The sequence below is a fragment of the Rhinolophus sinicus genome, chromosome 15, assembly GCF_057876585.1.
Source record: "Rhinolophus sinicus isolate RSI-liver-muscle chromosome 15, RSI-T2T, whole genome shotgun sequence".
In the NCBI taxonomy this organism is placed as follows: domain Eukaryota; kingdom Metazoa; phylum Chordata; class Mammalia; order Chiroptera; family Rhinolophidae; genus Rhinolophus; species Rhinolophus sinicus.
This window is the reverse complement of record NC_142515.1, coordinates 12,705,041-12,727,737: the sequence shown is the minus strand read 5'-3', so window position 1 is coordinate 12,727,737 and position 22,697 is coordinate 12,705,041. Positions and strand designations below refer to the sequence as shown.

The following is a 22,697-nucleotide window of genomic DNA, read 5'->3' as shown; positions in this document are numbered from 1 at the left end:
TGTAGGACTGAAGTTCAGATAAATAGATCTTTGTACTATATCTAAAGTATCAATCTCAGTACCATATTAAAACAGTTACAATGTCAAAATGGATATAAGGAGAAGTGTAAGCACTATGGTAATAATTTAGCCTAGAACAGCATTTCTTTAGCACTGTTTGGCATGTTGACCTGGAAAAATATCGTGGAGAGGAGGGTGGGACTGTCCTGTGTATGTATTGTAGGATACTTACCTGATTCCCATTAGATGTCCACCAAGTGGTGACAACCAAAAATGTCTCCAGACACTGCCAGCTGTCCTCTGGAGGGCAAAACTCACCTGATTGAGAATTACTGAAGTAGAGGGAATCATGTAGGCTTCTTCAAGTATATAAAGAAGGTTTAGTATACAGAAGAAGGAATTGACTGACCTGGAAAACAGAAGCAGCACTCACTGATTGATAAAATAAAGACAACTCAATAGAAGAATATTTTCATAGTTCAAACTTGCTGAAAATAGCATTGCACTGGCTTGTAAGGCAGCTTCTCAGCTACGAGTGTTAAATTAGGGGCTGGATCACTATCAGAATTGTGCTGGGAATTTCTTTTCTGGGAGAAAGTTTGAACTAAATGATCTCTTAGATCTCTTTTAATGATAAGATGCTCTCATTTTGGCAGGTCTTAATGGTACAGATTTGAAAATCATTCCAAGTGAGATCATAGTTGAAGCCATGAAAATAACTGAGCCATGAAAATATCTTCTCTCTTTGAGAAGATAACAGTATGGTTGTTGTGAATGGAGTTTTAAGGAATGTCGAAATTTAAAAGAGGGGATCTGGAATGGAGTCTACTTTCATTGACCCTGTCATGTGTCAGGAAGGGTGAGGGGAAATCAGGAATATAAAGTACTCAGAAGGAGTTTCATGATTGGCTGGTTGGTATTGTCATTTGAGAAGTGAAAGTTGATTGAGAAAAGACCAATGTATTTAATTACTCAAAAGTCATGGTGGAGAAAGTATCCTTTAAAGTGTTGAATATTATTTAAACATTAATCATTATTTATATTAACATTTTTATTAGCATATAAGCCAGATGCTACATTACAAGGAGTTAAGTAAAACTGGAGTATGAGGAAATTAACATGGAGGTGGCTACATTGATCACTTGCTCAGTAAACTGAGGAAGCTGCAGCGTCAATAAAGTAGGGCTGTTGTTTTTTATTTTGGGGGAGACATAGGACTTGAGCACTTTGTTAAATTCAGATTAAGATTAAATAGAAAATTTGTAAATATTAGGGGAAGACATAATAACGTAAAAAACAAAAGTCACTTCAGTGATTGGAAAGGTTAGGATCACACAGGCTTTTTTATTTCTTTTATTAAATCCACTTCCTTTGATACTGGAGAAAGGATTAGACAATGGATATGGTAATATGACTTTTGAGATGGTGGGTAAGCTCTCAGCTCCCAACAGATGGGGAGGAAAGAATTTGAGGCTTTTGTAGCTACGTTTGAACTTTGGCACTGCCACTTATACTCTGTGTGTCTATATGCAATTCACTTTGAACTCTGAGCATTAGATGTTTTCTTTTCTAAAATAAGAGTAATATATACTATCTGAAACGTTCTTATTTAACTAAATTCAATCATCAATGTAAAGCATCTAGCACAGTATCTGGAGTGTGTTCAGCTCTCAATGGATAGGTGTTATAATGTCATTGTCATTTTCACTGAAGTATATTCTAAGATCTCTTCCAGTGAGGCAAGGAGAAAAAATACATATTAAGGACTTGACGAGAGTAGAAAGTGTCAACAACTGCACTGCTTATGAGTGAACCAATTAACGAATACAAGGATTATAAATTAAGGATGAAGACCAGGCTTTTTGTAGTTGTCAGTGGCCAATGAATTTGCGGTGGCCCAGGTCTGGTCACTTCTGGGTCTGTTCACAGCACGATCTCTCACTACAGAGCAAAGGAAGAGAAAACAAGCATTGGTACAGGGTTGGGATTGATTAATCAAATTCACATAAATCTGTTATTTTGAGATTTGTCACTCTCAAATTACTGCTAGCAACGTATCCTGGGTTATCATAGCATATTGAGTATTGTACCTAATATGTATAGACCACATGTATAACCATCGTAATTGATTGTTTCTTATTTTAAACACTAGAGTATAGCAGGGTTTCTAAACTTCAGCACTAGTAACTTTTCAGACTGGATGTTCTTTGGTCGTTGGGGTGATCCTCTGCATCGCAGGGTGTGTAGAAGCATCCCTGGCTCCACGTTGCATCTCCCTCCCTGTTGTGATAATTAAACATGACTCCAGACATTGTCTAATTTCCCCTGGGGGTAGACGAGGAGGCAAAATCATCTTCAGTTGAGAACCCCTGAAATATTCTCATATCTACAATAGTTACTAATGAAGATAAAATGAATGGACATGTGATATTTACATTTATAAAAAAAACTACAGTGTTTTATAACTCAATAACAATTCTAAACAGATTGCTGTTGCATCAAAACACCAGTAGAATTATAAATATACATTTCTTCTGACAGAAAATCTTAAAAATAAACTATAATGTATAGCGAGGAATATAGTTTTTTTTCCCTACTTGTATACTTTGGTTTTACTTGAGAACATTTTAAACACTAATTTACTCTTTTTTTTTTGCTTTAAATTATTTACCAAGCCAGTGATAACTTCTATATGTTTTTAAATCCTCTACATATTCTTTTGTTATTTTGTTACATATGTTAAATATTCTAAGCAAAAATAATTTATGTTTTATTTTCCAGTTGTTTTTTGTCCTTATTATTGGTGGCTGCTGTGGTATGGAAGATCAAACAAACATGCTGGGCTTCTCGACGGAGAGAGGTATCAGTAATAGCATTTAATCTTTTATTTAAAGATTCCAGCAAACATATAGATCTCTTATTGCATAATGAACATTCTCCTTTCAAATACAGATTTTCAAATCAATTTTATTTATTAAGATTGAAATAATCAGCGTAGTGTTTTTTAAGCTTCAGAAAAACTTTACCACCGACTTTTTAAGTCAATATGTTACAGGTTAGTTACAAATTTTTTTTAAAAATAGTGTTAGAATTAATAGTGAATACAAATATTAATTCTGTTGATAAAATCACCTGCAATGTCTTTAATTTAGGTAATTAGTTATACTATAAAACTAAGTTATTTTTAATTACTGTCTCTGTTGCAATTAGAAAGAAAATTCTGAATGACAAATATTTACTTTTGATTTTTATCTCCTAGAATTTTGTTTTTGGTAATCATGTCTTTTCCAATTCATGATAATCTGATAATACAAGTATATTTGAAGTACACTTCAGTGTGATACAGTTCTGTATCAGAATTAACCATGTATATTTTTATAATTCTAAAATTAATAAAAACAGTAATATTCTTACACAACAACTGATGATATAAATATACATATTAGATAAATACAGTTTCTTAACTTTGTATATTAGTTAAGTGAAGGAAACAAAGAAATATAATCTGAGGAACATAAGTGTTCAGATTTGTTGTTCTATACCTCATATAATAAAGTAAATTTCTGTTTTATTGGTATTATATTATATTAGTATTGTTATTGGTATTGTTATTGGTATTATTAGTATTTTGTTTGCTGTTGTACTTCCTACTATACTTTTATATGTATAATTTTGTGCAACAATGTAAAACAGTGATATAATTGTTTACCTTCTTTTTGCCATATGCAAAAAGATTATATTTAAAGGTATTTAAAAGCAATCCAGAGTATTCTAAATTATAGAATTAGTGAATGACATGGGTTCTTCTTAATTATTCTTTTATTTTCAAACATCTGTCAAGGCTCAGGGCCTACCTGTCATATATTTACAAACGTGACACCCCTCACCCATGAGTAAATGTGTCATCCTAGTCCTGCCTCTCTGATTTCTATGTGGTCAGTGTGACATCACTGAGAATTGACTTGTTATGACCTTATGAAAAAGTAATCCAATTGAAAAGGAACTTATTAAATATAAATATATAAACATTTGGCAAGAAGTGGAATTCTGTGTGGAGATAACCAGTTGGATTAGGCATGTTAGACAGTCTATTAAGGTGAAATGATAGATTCATGAAGGGAAAAACAATTGGTAGGCAGATGGTGTGAACGAAGACCTTCTATAATGGAATAGGGCGAGTGGCATTTATGTCTCTAATCATTAGAAAACAAGTCAGGATCAATCAGGGATCCTGGGTTCCCACTTCATTATGACTAGCAACATTCAGATATCTGATTTCTAAAGTTTATAAAATGCAACTGTATAAATGTGGCCTTGTGAAAAGATCAATGCACTCTGACATTAACTGGCTTCTGAATGTGGTTACGTGGTCTAACTGAATTTTCTTTCCTCTAAAGCCAAAGGATTGTACTATGTAACTAATTCCCAGTTGGAGGGTCCTAGAATTCTAGAAATGCTTATATGTAACAACCAATGTTTTGAAACAGTATTAAGTATTTGAGAAAACTAATGTGAAGCGTTTTTTGTACCTATACAACTTACATTTCTCAAAATGACAAATTGCTGTTGGTTAATATTGTATCACCTCAGTGTAGTAATGTTTACTGCCTGTTATCAGAAGCACTGGGAAGCTATTACCTTAATTTAAATATAAAAATATGAATTTATCTTTTGATTGAAAGTCAAAATCTTTCCAAATACATGTTGCACATGGAGAGAACAAGGGAAAAATAGAAGGGAAAGCTAGGTTAGGAACCACTGGGCCAGTTCTAATCTGTGCTCTGGAGATTCCCTCAGTGCAGTGCGCTTCTCTCCAAAACTCATCTAGATTGTCTTTGTTAAAGAATATGATAACAATGTTTGCATTTAATTTGCTACCTCTACTGATATACAAAATCTGAAAAATCTGTCTTGTTGAAAGGTCATGCATATTTCAATATAATATGTTAAAAAATATGTGAGGAATTTCCTCAAATTTAATGTTATTAAATCCTTTAAATACAAAATTCTCAATGTCTTAGAAACCATTCATATGTTTATGCCCAAAGTAAAGGTATTATTTAAATGACTACCAGAAATCTATTATTAGATAATAATTTTTATGTTATTAAAAGATTATTTGTCATTTTGGTCTTAGAGGCCCAAAGACTTTTAACTACACTGGTTGTACCTGATTTGATAATCCCAATTATAGACTCGATGTGAATGAAAGTAAAAATGTGTTTTTATCTGATCTTCTCTTTATTTAGTTTTAACTATTAGATTAAGTTTAATATTCCCCAAAGGAAAAGATTCCAGTATTTTTTTTTTTTTAATGTGGATATGTTATTTTCTCTAAAACCTTAAGATACCAGTTATTTAAACCTCAGAGGACCCTTGTGATGAGTGGAATGACAATTTATCTGTAACAGTAAATGAAAATTAATTAAAGGATTTTCCCATCTTAGTATTTCTGTAATTTTGTTACACAAATTGTACTACTTGCTTTTATAAATATAAGGACTATTTTAAAATGAAATAATCTTTGGACATTTTTTAATATAGTGTTAATTCAACCAGACATATTGCCTTTTTTTTTTTTTTTTTTTTTTTTTTAACTATTTGAAGCTTTGGCTTCTCAGAAACACACACATGACTCCTTTTTGTAGTATAATTTTAACATCAGAAGGCTATTATTAATGTTATGCCTTTTGAATAACACCCCTGAGAATTCAGGGAAACTTAAAAATACAGAAATGAAACTACAGAGGACTTCAGTTTTAATATTACCGCTTCATATAGGAACTCTAAACTCATTCCTATGATAAGCCCTATAAAGAATATGGAATTTTTGGAGGGGCAGGGACTATGCTAATTAAGTGGATATTGATCAGTGGAAATATTAAAATACACTAGAAAAATGAGTTCATTTTTATATCTTATGCTTATTATAGTGGTATTGAAAACATTTTTTCAATGGCACATTCAAATTTAGATAAAGTTATTACATCTCAAAAACATTTTTAGAAGCAAGTATATAAAAAGAATCTCTTGAAATATTGTCATGCTTTATAATCTGCATTTTTGATTGAAATTTGAGTTTTTAATAGGTATTATAACTCTCCTGCACATCTCATAATCACACAGCATAAAACCTAGATTTTAATTTAGCATTATGAACCTGAAATTTGAGTTAAATTAATAAACTCCAACTAGAATAATAAACTAAAAGTAGGATTCTAGTAGCTCTCAATAACAAGCTACTTTTATAGAGACAAGTACATTAATTCTTTCCTTCTATATCTGTTTTATGGGTACAAAAACAGAAGAAATAATAATATCATTAAGTTATACTTTGCTAAGGACATGTCATGTAGTAATAAGAAAATATTTTCTGAGATGTTAAATTTGTAGTAAATGGGTTCTCATCTAAATATCATTAATGTAATGCAGCAATGTTTTACAAAATGAGTTATTCTACCTCCTTAGGTACATAACTTATTTAGTGAGGAGAATGGGCTCAGAGTGAGGAGAGTAATGAGAAGTGTTATTTTGGGTGAAGAAATTAAAGTTAATTAGGTGCTATGTGAAACTTCTTGTAGAATTTCTTAGTACTTTAAGAATCTGTATTTTATATAATATTCAAATATGTTAATATCTACATAAAGCTTTACGTAAAACAAGTTACTTTGTCAAAAAAATTTTTTTTATTAGTTTCAGGTGTACAAAACAATATAATAATTAGACATTTATACCCCTCACAAAGTGATAACCCCCTCCCCCAATCTACTACCCCTCTGACATGGCACAGCCATTACATTTCCACTGTCGCTATTCCTTATGCTGTACTCCGCTTCTTGTGACTATATATATATAAAATATATATATATATATATTATATATATATATATTATATATATAACTATATTTGTATATAATTTATATATATATTAAATGTGTATGTATATATATATTAAATATATATACATTAAATTATAGTGGACATTCAATATTATTCAGCTTCAGCTTCAGGTGTACAGCACAGTGGTCAGATAGCTACACCGTCCATGAAGTGGTCTCCCCAGTAAGATAAGTGCCCATCGGATACCTTACAAAATCTTTACAACATTATTTTACATTCCCCCAACTGTCTTTCGTATCCTCTTGGCAATCTTGTGGGTGTTGAATGTGAAAAAAGCAAATTTTTAAACCATTATTAAATAATGCACTCATATAAATGTCTTATCTTTTCAGTTAATGGACTCACTGTAAACTCATTTTTACTTATAATTTTCTGTTATTGAATTGTAAAATATAATGATTACCATTGCTTTAATTTTTTTCACTTTATCCTATATGATTAAAAGTTGCAGGTATTCAGCGTGCTTATTTATGTTATAATAGTTTTAAAAATCAGCATAAGTCTACTTAAAAGTAATTTGAATTGAGATGGAAAATATGTATAGGAGCATAAGGTTTGAAGGCTAATTGACTTTTGTTCATAAATGTGTTCCCAGATGTCTTATTGTAGATGTAGTGTTTCCATTCTGCTCAGTTCATCAAAGACGTGTTAACCTTTGCAATATTCCAGAAAGATTGGCCAATACTATGGATATAAATAAGAAGACCCCAGTTTTATGGAAGTCATAGATTTCCAACATTTTAAAAAAGATGCACACCTGCATACGTGCACACACACACATATATACACAGTTCTCAAAGGAACATCTCAATTTAGTTTGTTGTGGTGTCATTTGTAAGTAGAGATATAGTATACTAAGAGTTTTCTGCAAGTTGGATTAGAAATAAAAGTAAATGTGAACTGTTGCATAACTATACATAGAATTAATTTCTAAAAATAAAAGAAAATTTGTAGTTTTTTACCATATATACAAAATGAAAAAAATTGCCTAAAATCATAATTTTTTAATTATTACATGTTATTATCTTTAATTGAGACCCAGTTATTTACCTAGATTAAGAAATGGCTAGAAATATTGATTTCCTTTCAATAAATTTTATCTGGTTAAAATCTTATATACACGATCTTATATAAAATCTTATATACACAAAAATATCTGTGTGTATGTGTTTTTATACTAAAAAATATTCATTGTTTATCTATAATTCAAATTTAACTGGTGACCTATGTTTTTATTTGCTTAATCTGGCATCCCTATTTTCAACACAAATACTCACCCTGGAGCTGAGGGGTGGATTCAACCCCACAAAATCCACATGAATGAGAGAGAGAAATGAAGAACTACTTTTCCAAAGTAAAATGGAGATTTGTTTTCCAAATAAGGGTTATACTGGACAAGCAAAAATAAAAGATGTTTACTCTGGGTGTTATCTACTAAAATGAAAAGAAAAGCTCTTTGGCACAACAAGTAGATTTCTAGGAATATATCCTAAAGATGTATATACCAACCTACTTTTTCAAAGTATATTCGTACAAAGATATTTATAGAGGATTTTTTGTATATTAAAACAATTCATGTCATTCAGAATGATTCTTGAAATAATTCTGTTTTCTTATGATGGGATATTATGTAACTGAAAACTAAGGATGTGGTAGACAGATATGTGTAAAATGAAACATTTTTTCCTTCATTCAGCAATGTTTGTTAAACAACTACTATTGTTCCAAGCTCATTTTCAGACGAATACAGCAGTGAACAAATCAAACAAAAATCATGGCCCTCAAAAGGTTACAGACCTTAAAGATATATATATATATATATTTTTTTGGGGGGGGTAATGCTTGGTATTTGTGTAATGTTTGGGTAATGTTTGTATTTGTGCAAATCACAAACACACTCACACATTCACAAACATAAACATATGCACTACATGCATGGAAATTCTAAGAGAATCTCCAAGTTTATCTCTGGTTTCTGGAATTGTTATTTGGTAAAGAAAGATAATTGTGTTATTTCATAATTATAACAAAAATAAATAACTAAATTTCAGGAAAGCAGAGGAAACATGATCTTACATTTTGGAGTTGGGCATTACACAAAAATAGTATTTAATCTTCACACTAGAAAGGATATACGTTATTCCCCTTTTAGCTATGTAAGGAATTTCAGGAGAGTTTATTGCAGTGCTCAAAGTTTATGATTAGATTTCTAGGAATATATCCTAAAGATATATATACCTACCTACTTTTCCACTTTGAGCGTTTAGTGCAGTGCTCAAAGTAAATGGAAGCGCTATAATTTTAAATTAAGTCTGTCAGATTCCAAAATTCAAGCTCTCTGAACCATATAAAGAACATCAAGGATAGACTGAGTTTCAACAGATTGGATTCACTAATTGACCACTTGCAATATAACCTATGAATCTCTTGTAGAGGGAATATGCTGTATTTCATCTACTGTTGTGGCACAATCAATCATTATTTGGTGTAACAGGAAGAAAAAAGAGTGCCAATTAAACTATGATAGAGTATTCTCTTACCACCAAGAATATTTATTTTATACTTATTGAAAGGACTTTTATAGAATTCCTTAGATATAGATTTTATAATATATAATTCACATATATATATGCTGAAAGGAAAGCAGAAGCAAAATAAATCGGTTAAGGTATTATTAAAACTTGTTCACATTCATAGTCCACCTTTTCATAAATCACTTTTTGACTCAGGTAAAAATGTTTTGTTTGCTTCACATAGCATCATTGACTAGAATAATCAAGTTTGTGTCTGCAGGCAATGACAACTATATCATAACTGCCATCTGGTGAGCAGTGGTTGTACAATTTCATTGATTGTGAAACACATCAGATTTCAGAGATATCAAAATGTGAAAACAAAATTTATCTTAGATCGATAAAATACAAAGTAGCACCTACTTTATAAGATTTTTTATTACTAAATGAGTGTGCATGCTAAGAGCTCACTCCACTGCCTTTTACTTACCAGACTTCCACAATTGTAGCTGTTATTGTTGTTAATATGTAATATAAAGAACAATTTATTATGCATTAATATTAGTAGCAGCAACTCTTGTATGTCTTGGATTCTTCTCCTCCAGAGTGACACTGACACAATGTTTTCTCAATCCAGTAGGCCCTGAGCATCATCTATAAATATTTAAAATATGCTTATTTATATATCTTTGGGTGCCACTTCACTGTCCCACCCACACCAGACGTATAAGTCAAAATTTCATTCAGGATTAGCTTAATGTGTTGATTTTTAAATCCCACAATTGATTCTAATATGCACCATTGGTATTGAAACTCAGCTTTGGCTTGTACTCTTAGATGGAAAACCACTAAAGGGTTTTCAACAGAGGAATTAAGTGATTTGAGTTAAAAGGATCTGATTTCAAACTGATAATTCTGCTGTGTTGAGAATAGATCATAGATAGACAACTAGAGAAGTAAGGAGGTTACTATGGAGGTTACTACGGAGGTTACTACGTACCATGCCTGTGAGAGATAATGATGACTTAGAGTAAGAAGTGGCAGTGGATATGGCAAGAAGTGATTGGATTCTGGATGTGTTTTGAAGATAGTAACAGGATTAGATGGATGGGGAGGTGTGCAAAAGAATTAAACCAAGCATGACTTCAAGGTTTCACCTGAGCAACTGTACAGATAAATTTATCATCAACTGAGATGGAGGCGATTGCAAGTAAAATTGCTTTAGGGATAAAAGTTCAACTTTTACATGTTATGTTTCAGATATCTACTAGAGTTCCAATGAGACAAGCCAAGGAGGCAGGAGTTGGCTCTGCATGAGGAAACATACCTGATCAGGAGAGATGAGTTTGGGAGTCTCAGTATAGAGATAACATTTAAAGCCATGCTACTGGATGATCCCACCAAAAGAGAAGGATTAAGCCCTGCATCATTCAAATTTAATGTTATGTACTGAATTTTTATGTTCCCTCCTAATTCATAGACTGAGGCTCTAAACCTCAATGTGATGGCATTTAGAGGTGAGGCATTTGGGAGGTATTTAGGTTTACATGAAGTTCATGCCATCATGATGGGATTAGTGCCCTTATAAGAAGAAGAGACACAGTAGTGCTTTTGCCCTGCTAGCACAAAAAGAAGAGGTCCCGTGAGCACACAGAGAGATGGTGGCTATCTCAAAGCCAGGAAGGTGGCCCTCTCCAAGAACCAAATCTGCCAGTGCCTTGATCTTGGACTTCCCAGTCTTCAGAACTGTGAGAAATAAGTGACTCTTGTTTAAGCCACCCAAGCTGCTGCATTTTGTTATAGCAGCCTGAACTGACTAAGACACTTAAGAAGTCAGAGAGGAGACAAACAATCAGCAAAGAATTCTGTGAAGTTGGAGAAAAACTAAGTGAATATGGTGGGCTCCTAGAAGCTAAGGAAACACTGTATAAAAGAGGATGGAGTTATAAACTGTCTTAAAGGCTGCTGCTGGCTAAAGTAAAATTATAACTGAAAATTGACCATTGGATTTAACCACTTGGAAATAATTGATGACTCTGACAAGAGCAATTTTAATGGACTGATGGCTGCAAGAGCTCACTTGAAGTGCGATTAAGAGAGAATGGGAGGTGACTTCTAGAATGGCAGCAAGAGGAGCAGCTCCACAGACATTCAGTCATAACTGACAACCATAACTGGTGAACATTATTTTAAAAACAAATAAACATCCATTTTAAATCTTTGGAATCTGTTCTAGCTGTATGCAGCCAACAAAGAAACGTTTATTCAAGGAAATCTACTAAATCTCAATAAAACAACAACAAAAAAGCAAGTCGGTATCACTTGAGCTATGGTCTCCTTTCTTCCTATCCCCTCTCAGCTCAGTATGACCAGCATTTCTCACCCCCTATCCCACCCCTGCCCAGGTCTGGATTGCAGTAGTTCTACTCCAGGTAAACGCAGCTGAGATCTGAGGCTCTCTGTTTTTCACCAAGCCCCTCCTTGTAGGACAGAAACTCTTGCTCAGGAACAGAAGGCTGAGAATACCAGGGCCCCAATTGTCCTCATCACACCTTGGTCAAAGAGTAAAGATTTCATTCCAGGAGAGATAATCTGAAAACACAAGAGGCTGCCACACCTGTCTAGCACCCCCACGTAAAATAGGTGAGTCATTTAAGAGAGATATGGGGAACTGTCCCCACCACCAGCTCTGGAGAAGTGGCTCTGAAATTTTTCCCAGGGGGAGAGGCACATTGTAAGAACAGAGAGCGCCAAGCTTCCTCTAAGTGAACTGACTTTGTTTGGAACTAATTGTGGAGAAGTTGAACCCCAGTGATTCTCTTGTGGGGGAGGAGGGAGGAGAGGAAGGAGATTGTGGTGGTAAGCATTATAGAGGAGACTGATATCTCCATGAAAGTAAGAAGCTAAGTTATAAATCAGTTAGAAGTTTACCAGGAAGATCCAAGGATAGAGAAAGTTAAGAAGCTTCCCTCCTGGGGTTGTAAAAAAAAACATCAAACATTGGTGTCAAATATTGCTTTTACAAGGGGCTCCAAGTTAATTGGATCAGGTTAGGGAGCAATTGAAGCCCCAGAGCATTATAAAAAGAATAGATTAATCAGCAGCTCATGGAGGCAAATGGTTGGATGTGGTGCCAAAAGAGGTGGACAGCTTAACAGAAAGATCTAGGAAAGAAACAAAGAGAGTCCTGATAAAACCACTGTCATCTCAGCTGACTGTGCACATCACAAAGCTACACCGTTTTAGCAGCAACATCACAGGCTGCACTGAAGAGAAATAGGCTTCATTAAAATACCCCAATCAAGTCACTAAACAAATAAGCGTGTACAACAGTAAGCCTTGTGTGGAGGAGAGGAGCTAATCACTGTTCAGAGTTGCTACAATCTATCACTTAAAATGTCAATATTTTTAAAGAACAACAAAAAAATTGTCAGACATGGAAAGAAAGAGGACATTGTGGCCCATACACAGGACGAGTAGCAGGCAAGAGAACTTGCTTGTGAGAGGGCCCAGCTGTTAGAGTCAACCGACAAAGACTTCGGAGCAGCCATTGTGTACATGTCCAGAGAACTAAAAGAAACCCTGATTAAAGAAGTACAGGAAGGTAGGATGCAAATGCATCACCGAATAGAGAATATCACTAAAGAGATAGAAATTATAAAAACAGAGGACCTAACGGAAAATCAGGAAATTAAAGTACAAAACCACAGTGAAAAATTTACTAGAGAGGCTCAACAATAGATTCGAACTGGCAGAAGGAAGAATTCATGAACTTGAAGGTAGGTCAATAGAGATTATGAAACATTAAGAACAGAGAGAAAGAATAAAGAAAAGTAAACAGAGCCTTAGAAAAATATGGAGCGGCAGTAAGTGAGCAGTATATGCACAATGTGCAGAAGGAAAGGACAGAGAGGAGCAGAAAAAATATTTGAAGAAATATTGGCCGAAATTAAAAAATATTTTGAGAGGAATGAAAATGAAAACACAGTATACAAAAACAAGATTAGAGGTGAGATTAATTAAATAGGGAACAGGAAAAAAACAGGAAAAAAAAATCAAAGAAAACAAAAGTTGATTCTTTAAAAAGATTGACAAATTGACAAAATAGCTAGACTGACCAAGAATGAAAAAGAGAAGACTCAAAATTCTAAAATTAGGAGAGAGTGGATATTACTGACCTTCCAGAAATAAGTATTCTGAGGGTACACTATGAACATCTGTATGCCAAAAATTGGATAATTTAGATGAAATGGGAAATTCTTAGAAAGGCAAACTGATTCAAGAAGAAATAGAAAATCTGAATAGACTGATAAGAAGCGTAAATGTCGCATTAGTAATTTTGAAATTTCTCACTAGATGCATCAACATCCTGTCTGCAGAAATCACATCTAGTGTCAAGTTCTTGTTTTCTAATACAGTTTTCCCAAAAATAAAAAAAAAATGAAAAGGAACCAAGACTCCTTGGAGAATTGGCTAATTCTAGAATAGAAAAAAATATATAAACAAGCTGAGTTTGGAGTATTTGCAGTGTCAAAATGTAAGGAAGTGAGTGCGTGCGCGCACACACACACACACACAACATTGTATGTCAAAGTGACATAGGAGCCACCAGACACATCTCACTATGATCAAAGGTGGGACAATTTGAGCAACAAAATAAAATACTATTGGATTATAGCACAAAGTATAAAATAAGTGTTAGTGAACCCATACAAGTCGTTGAATAAATAAATAAATGCAGGATAATTGATGTTTTCCTTTGCAGAGAAGTTCCAAATAATTTATGTAGCTACTTCATCCTTAAGGAAGTGGAGCATAACTCTATACTCCTTAAGTGTGAGCTGAACATAATGACTTTCTTAAGAGGAATACTATACAGAATGGTGTAAAAAGAGTAAAACATTAGTCACTTTACAGTGGAGAAGTCTGGCAAACACTACCTTAGCCAGGCAATCAAGGTCAACACCAACAAAGATTAGTCCTGGTGATAATATATACCTTTGGTGTGAAATGATGAGAATGGGATTTTAAGTCTTGTGGTCTTTCTCCCCCAAACTCATAGCCCTGATCTAATCATGAGAAAACCATTAGACTAGTCGTAGTTGAAGAGAATTCTAGAAAAGACTCCTCAAAACTGTCAAGCCTTAGGAGACCTGGTCGCTAAATGTAATGTGATGTCCTGGAAAGGATCCTGGAATATATTAGTTAAAAACTAAGGAAATCTGAATAAAGTATAGACTTTGGTTAGTAATAATGCATCAATATTTGTTCGTTACTTTTAACAAATATACCATACTACTATAGGATAATACTAATGGGAAAATTAGTGTGGAATATACAGAAACTCTCTGAAAAATCTTTGGAGTTTTTCTATAAATATAAAACTATTATAAAGATTTTTTTTATTTGAGTTTTTCACAAAGAAAGGTCTAGTTCATATGGCTTAACTGGTGAATCCTACCAAATATTTAAAGAACTAATACCAATTCTTCACAAACTCTTCTAAAATTTAGAAAAGAAAGGAATGCTTTCCACCGCAATCTATCAGGCCAATATTATCCTGAGGCCAAGTACAGATTAAGATATAACAAGAAAAGTGCAGACCCATATCCCTTATGAATATTGACACAAAAAAATCCTCAACAAAATACTAGCAAACCAAAACTAGCAAAAGAGTTATCACCATGACCAAGTGGGATTATCTCATGAATTCAAGATTGGTTCAAAGTATGAAAATCAGTCAATATAATACATCATATCAATAGAATAAATGACATTAACCACATAAGAATCTCAATAGATGATAGACAAAGCATTTGACAAATTCTAATGCCCTTTCATTATGGAAACACCCAACAAACTAGGAATGAAAGGGAACTTCCTCAACCTGATGAAGAGCACCTATGAAAAACCCATAACTAGAATCATACTTTAAGAATCCTTCCCCCTAATTTATGAATAAGTCAAGGAAGCCCACTTTTTCACTTCTATTCAGCATTGTACTAGGTGTTCTAGCCAGGGCAATTAGACAAGGAAATGAGATAAAAGCCATCCAGATTGGAAAGAAAAAAGTAAAACTATATTTGCAGGTGACATATTTTGTATATAAAAATCCTCAAAAAAAAACACTAATAAGGGGAAGGTGAGAGGTTTTGGGAACGTACAGAGGGATAGTGGATGGGGGGAGGGGGGTTCACACAGTGTGAGGGATATAAATGATAAATGTCTAAGTTTTGCTTTGTCTTGTGCACCTGAAACTAATTAATAAAAAAAAAAAAAAAAAAGAAAGAAAAAATAAATCTAAAATTAGATACTTTGAAAAGAACAATAACATGAAATATATCCTCACAAGCTTGATTAAAGAAAAATGAAAGATTTGTAATGTGAAATAAAACAAAAACACAAATATAGCATAAATAAAATCCTTATAAGAAAAAAAAAAAAAAAAAAAAAAACACTAAAAATTATTAGAACTAATAAATGATTTCACTAAGGTTGTGGGATATAAAGTTAATATGCAAAAATCAATTCTTCTATATACGCATACTAGCAATGAACAAACTGAAAATAAAATTAACAAAAGGTGATTTTAAAATAGCATCGAAGAATAAAATACTTAGGAACAATTTTAACAAAAGAAGTATAAAACTTATACTCTGAAAACAAGTTGAAAGACGTTAGAGAAGACCTAAATAATGTTGATAGAAGTTGGAGAAGACCTAAATAAATGTAAAGATATTCTTAGTTGATAGACTAGTACATTTTATATGGATAAGATGGCAATCTTTCCCAAACTGACCTACAGAGTCAGTATGATCCCTAAACAAACACCACCTGGCTTCTTTGTAGAAATTGATGAGTAGATCTTAAAATTCATAAGAAAAATTTGAAGGACCCTGAATACCCAAAACAATCTTGAAAAAGAAGAACAAAGACACTTCCTGAATTCAACTTACTACAAAGCTACAGTAATTAATACGGTGCGCTATTGGCATAAGAATGGACATACAAGTCAATAGAATAGAATTGAGAGTCTAGAGATAAACCCGTAACATTTACAGTCAATTGATTTTGAACAAGGGTGCTAAGCCAATTAAGTAGGGGAAAGATTAATCTTTCAAGAAATGATGCTGGGCCACTAGATAGCCACATGCAAAAGAATGAAGTTGCCCCCGTACTTTACACCATTCGCAGATATTAAGTCAGTAGGTATCAGTACACATACATGTAAGAGATAAACTATAAAATACATTTACCTGACCTTGCAGAGTCTTCTTAGATATGGCATCAAAAGCATAAGCAACGAAAGGAGAAGAACAAATTGGAATTCATCAGAATTAAAAACTTTTGTACTTCAAAGAACACCATCAAGAAAGTGAAAAGACGGTCTAAAGAATGAGATAAAATTTTGCAAATCATGTATCTGATAAGAGACTTGTATCTAAATATATAAAGAATTCTTACAACTCAATAATAAGACAAATGACAATTAAAATGGACAAAGGATTATGAATGGGCATTTCTCAATACAAGATTTATAAATGGCTGGTAAACACATGAAAAGATGCTCAGCAACATTAGTCATCAGGGAAATAGAAATAAAAAACAATGCAATACCACTTTACACCCACTAGGATGGTTATGATCAATAATAATGTTATTATGCACCAATAATTATAACTAGTCATCAATATTCACCAATAATATCACCAATTGTCACCAATAATAAATGGAGTGAGGATGTGGAGATATTTAATTTCTCATATATTGTTATTGGGTATGTAAAATACCTCAAAAGTTTGCAGTTTTCTCATGACCCAAAAATTCACTGCTAGGTATACACTGAAGAGAAATAGAAACATAGTTCCGCATGAAAACACATACACAAATGTTCATACCAGAATTATCCATAATAGCCCAAAAATGGAAATCAACAGACGTCCATCAACAGACGAAGGGACAAGTAAAATGTGATATGTTTGTAAATGGAATAGCATTCTGTATTAAAAAGGAATGAACTACTGATGCATCCTAAACACTGGATGAACCTTGCCAACGTTAGGCAGAGAAAGAAAGTCAATTCATGGTTGTCTTGGGCTGTGGGTAGCCGGTGGCAGGTGGGTAGGAGGAGTGAGAAATGGGATGAGGGGTGATTGCTAATAGCTACAGAGTTTCTTTTTGGGATGTCGGAAATGTTCTAGAATTAGATTATGGCAATTATTGCACAGCTCTATGACTATACTAAATACCATTCAATTTACACTTTATATGGGTGAATTGTATTATATGTGAATATCTTAATGTAGCAATGAAGGGTTGGGGAGGGAAGGAGAGAGAGAATACATGCGCTTACACAGTGGAAAGTTCGTGAACTTAATTTTCCGACCTCATATGTAGGAGGAGAGAACTTAAAACAGCTGGTATAGATAATTCTTAGGAGGATATTTGCTTCAATGGAGTCTTATACCTGTAAACCATGTATATCCGACATTCTTGCCTTTCGTTGTGGAGGAGCTGATTTCAAATGCTTCAGTCTAAAACTAATCCTTCCACTTGTGCACTACATATAGGATTATGTAGCTAAGGCAACCACAAAGTTGACTGAACTTAAGCAAAACAGAAAAATCACACATTCTAACTGGTTATTAGTTTTGGTGGTTTGTAATGTAAATGGAGTCTTAAGATAGTACAGCAAATCAAATAAACTACAACTCACCCTGGAAGTCTGATGTAACTCTTTCCCATTTACAATCATTTATGTGGGTCAAAATAAAACAAGAAAATAGAAGTTTAAAAGGGAAATCCATTTTTGTTTTATTTATATCTACTAGATGTTCTCTATCTTAACATCTAAATATCTGGTTAGTAAAAAGAAATTTTCTTTTACCTAATTTTGCATTGCTTTTGCTAAAATAATATCTTTGTCAAAGCCATGGTGTGTGATCTGTTGTGGAATGATAGAAATAGATTTTCTCTGAATCGTATTAATATACAGGATTTGACACATGAAAAGTTGAGTGTATGCATGATAATGTTACCATCCCTCCATATCAACATCATGCATATTTTGTAAATTGTTTAAAGTACAGAATTGCCCCCATTTAAAGAATGTGTTTGAGAGTCCCTCCCCTTAACACCACAGTCCCCCCACACTGTACATTTTCTTTTCCTTTGCGAGCCGATTACTGTTAACATTTATAGAGACATTTAAACCTAATTCAGAACTGAGCAGTATGTATAATTTTATGAACTAAATTTTTTTTTTCTCTTTGTGAGCATTTAAAATATATTCTACTGGTTCTAATTGAAAAGAAAAAACTGCTTCCAGCCAAACGATTTTATTATGGCTTGGACATAGTTATTGTACTGCATTCCTTAATAATTTTCCAAAGATTAGTTTAGTCATCTAACAGTGTAAAATTATCTTAATCACTTGCTTTGTATTTTTATTCCAGAATAAAAGTGCTTTTACATTAATATCAGTATCCTGAAGAATTGTTTTTTTCAATAATTCAACTATATTATAAGGAACATAAAATACATAAGAAATTGAACCACCCAGATATTGTGCACCCTCCATCATGAGTAGTGGTTCACTGTAATAGGGATTTTCAACCAAAGAGGACGTTTCAAAATAATACAATTTGGAAAAGCCTACTCTGGTTGCAGTTGAAATTCCCTTTAGAGAAGGAATTCTACTTTCTCATCCCCCAAAATCTCAGCTGTTCTGAAAGTTGTGCTAAATTGACACTTGACATGTACTGTCATTATCAAGATATTACCTGGTATTCTTACCACATAGTACATTGTATTTATGTATTTTAAATTCTTTTCATACCAGCATAATTATGGCCTAGTTTGGTTTATTGTCATTCACTGAAATGATTCATATACTTTAATCGTGATATTGAGGTAAACCATTAGAGTATATTGAATGAATATGGTATTAGATCCATTTATGAATCTAATATTGAAAATGTTAGCTATTTTAATATATTAATTATTTTGATCTGAAATCCACTGTTGTATTATAACCAATACTTTGAACAAGGGCAGGCAATCAAAGTGTCGTTCTTTATTCCCATAACCCGTTCAAACTCATTTTGTGTGGCCAGTTTGTTCTTGTTCCTTGAATAGCTAGGGGCAGGCATGATTTGTTTCCCTCCTCCTTTTTTTTTTAGACATGTTTTCCATAGTCCTTGGTAATTTGACATCACAAAACTTTATTCTAGTAGTGGAAGAGATTTTTTTCAAAGTCACCCTCTCTATTAAAAATAAACAGGCAGATTGCTATCAAATCAAGCGTGATTTTTGTTCTTTTACTTGATTGCATTTTGTTTTACTATCTATTTTAAATAGGTCATATATCTGTTTCAATATTGAAAATTTGTACCCCATTTCCTGGTTTCTCAATTGTGTCTTCGCCAGAGCCAATCAATGTTATCAGCTTTTGTGTGTGTGCATTCTTTTGAAGTTATTTTATGCATACACAAAGAAATGTGAACACACAATCTTTTTCCACATTACTTACTTTAATTACAGCATACTATACTACCTGTTTGGCATATTGTAGCATTTATTTTTTAAATTTTAATAAATTCCGGCAATTGTAAATTATTGCTATCTTAAAAGAAATATTTCATATTAATGAGAAGTCAAATGTATGAACTAATATTTTCACGATATATCCCATTTTGACCATTTGTTATGTATATTTTTCTCTTTACTATTTATTTCCAAAGCACAGTCATGCACTTAGAATATTCTTTCAAAGAGATTTTTGTAAGAATTCCAGGATACCATTCTAGCTATGTAATTCTGAGAAATAATTTTTAAAACCACACTCCACTGGAGTACCTCTCAAACACTCATGGCTTTCACTCAAGTTTATAATCATATAAGGAAAATCATATAAGGCACAGCAAGCTAAATTATAATCTTAGAAAATTAAATTAAAATATTGGCAAACTGCTGTAGACTATGTTGTAAAAATCTGTGAACTATGATGAAGAAATGGAAAAATAATAAAATTTGGCTTCTCCCTTTTCCTTCCTTTAAATTGGAAAAATCAATCTATATAAATAATAATGTTTTGTGTTGGTGTAGAAAAACTCTATAATTGTATAGTCATCGTATCACGCAGTTATAAATTTGTAGCATTTCATTGTGCTAAAGTTCGTTACTCAGGTCCTGGCTTCCACACAGTGCATTTAGAGCAATATGTATTTCCTTACCTTGGCCCTAACTCTTTACTTAGGAAAGTGACTTACAATGATTTTGAAATACAAACTCTCCAACTTCTGATAATTTACAGTGCAATAACATCCAAATTTAAAATGTACACATGGTCAGTATTTTCAAATAAAATGCATATGATAAATAAATATCCAGAAGTCATCATTTATATTTGAAGTTTTCCTCTTGACTATCTTTATTGTTAGTCAGTGTTCTCTATCAAATATTTCTAGTAGTATAAAAGTGTATTTTCTTAAAAATGCCAAGTTATTACTGTAGAATAACATTAATTTCAATAAAATACAAGTTAGCAAGATTCTACTTAATGTATTTCTTTTAAGGCCTGTAACTGAAATATTAATTGCTTATTTCTTTTAATACATCCTGAAGTACCGACATTGTGGACTCTAGTGAGGTTTCTAATTGGAACACCAGCTTTGACTTTCAAAAACCGTACACAATTGTTTAAACAATTCTATATAAGGCCCATGGTTTCCTAATCAAAACGAGAGAAGCTGGTTTAGTTCTGTATCACTGAATATATAATATCTCAAATAGATGTGGACAATTTATTTCAGAAGAGTTATTTGCCTAACAGATGAGCTAACATGAATTAAGCAGTAAATCGGTTTTGCTTCCTTTAGATAATTAGTAATTTACATATAACCTTTGGCTATTCTTTTATCTTAGAGTGTTGATATAAGTGCATAAAATTGTCTTCTGTATAGAAAATGCTTTGAAATGCAAAATATAATTAAAATGCACTATTCTTTAAGACGGTTGTGTTGCTAAATACTATTGAGACTATTATAAATATTTGAGGAGTCTGGGTGGAGTGTGTAAGGAAGCTAACTTATAACATCTGTGGACTACCATAGGTTATTTTATCAATCAGTTGAAACAAGTGAAACTGCCAAAGAACTTGCTTTTTTTCTTTTACATATACTGCATTTAAAAATAATGCTGTTATTACCATATCATGCTACCCAGCCTATTTCTTGTCAAGGTACACATTAAAAACTGAGTTTGTAAGATGCATTGAGGTAAGTAGGTAAGACGGTGAATGCAGGCGTCGTGCCCAGGGGCTCTGACACTGATTCTGGAGGCTGCCCAAGAAGTGAGGGCAGAAACACATTTTTAACCAATTAATTACACACTAGTTGGTCAACCATTTTTCAGTTACTGGCCCCTGAAATCCCATTTTGGAGGAGGCATGGTAAACGGTGTGCCCATCTGTTAGCTAGGTCATGCAAAAAACATTTGTCAACAACATCTTATTTGCTTAACATGTTGTTTAGCAACTACCCAATTTCATTTTAAAACTTTGAAAAGTTCATAGTTTTTTAAAGATTGAGTGTAGAATCTTGTGGTGGCTGGAAACTTATGTGGCTAGATGATTATTGTCCAGAATTTTAATATCTTGAATCATAGTTTAGTAATCCTAACATTTTACAAATTAGAGTTAAAGATGCTTTAGACTGCCAGCCCTTTTTTCTTTAATATGTGCAGGAAAATGGACTACTGTGTTTTAATAATTCTTTGAGATGTACTGGGGTCATTTTTTTCCCCCAGATAAAAACGTCTCATTTTGTTTTACAGATTTAATGCAAAATTAGGATTTGCTTAATTAAATTTGTTTCCCATTTAAGTTTGATGGATCTATTTTATATTAAATAAAAGTATATCTCAGATGAATTGTTCAGGGATGCCATACCTGCCAACAACCTATTAAAATATCAAGGATTGTTAAGATTCATTTCACTTTGATGTCTCTATTGACAGTTTTACTTGATTTTTAATTCAAAAGTATAATCACATACTGATTCAAATTCGGTGTCAAGGTATAATTTCAGTTAATGCAAGAACATATTTTTTTCCTTATTTTGTTAAGACTTAACTCATTTTTTACATCTTCTAATTAGCAAATTACCTGCTCATTAGTGAACAACTGGGAGGTTTTCAAATAACAGTAAGTTTAATTAGGATGGTGAAAACCAAATAAATTCTCCAGAAAGTGCTTGCAAGAAGAATAATGCATAATAAGGAAC

The 22,697-nt window shown here is 32.8% G+C and overlaps 1 protein-coding gene across 3 annotated transcripts in view; it reads left to right on the top strand.

Moving 5' to 3' along the window:
* Positions 1-22,697, top strand: part of ATRNL1 (attractin like 1) — a 565,586-nt gene that overhangs the window by 235,971 nt on the left and 306,918 nt on the right. For 2 of the 3 annotated variants that reach the window (XM_019725236.3, XM_088791845.1), the window contains exon 26: positions 2,782-2,860. In XM_019725236.3, coding sequence (XP_019580795.3) covers positions 2,782-2,860 — 79 coding nt within the window. Of the gene's footprint in view, positions 1-2,781; positions 2,861-10,674; positions 10,866-22,697 lie in introns of those variants that run through there. The other variant, XM_074338995.2, reaches the window with a different exon arrangement.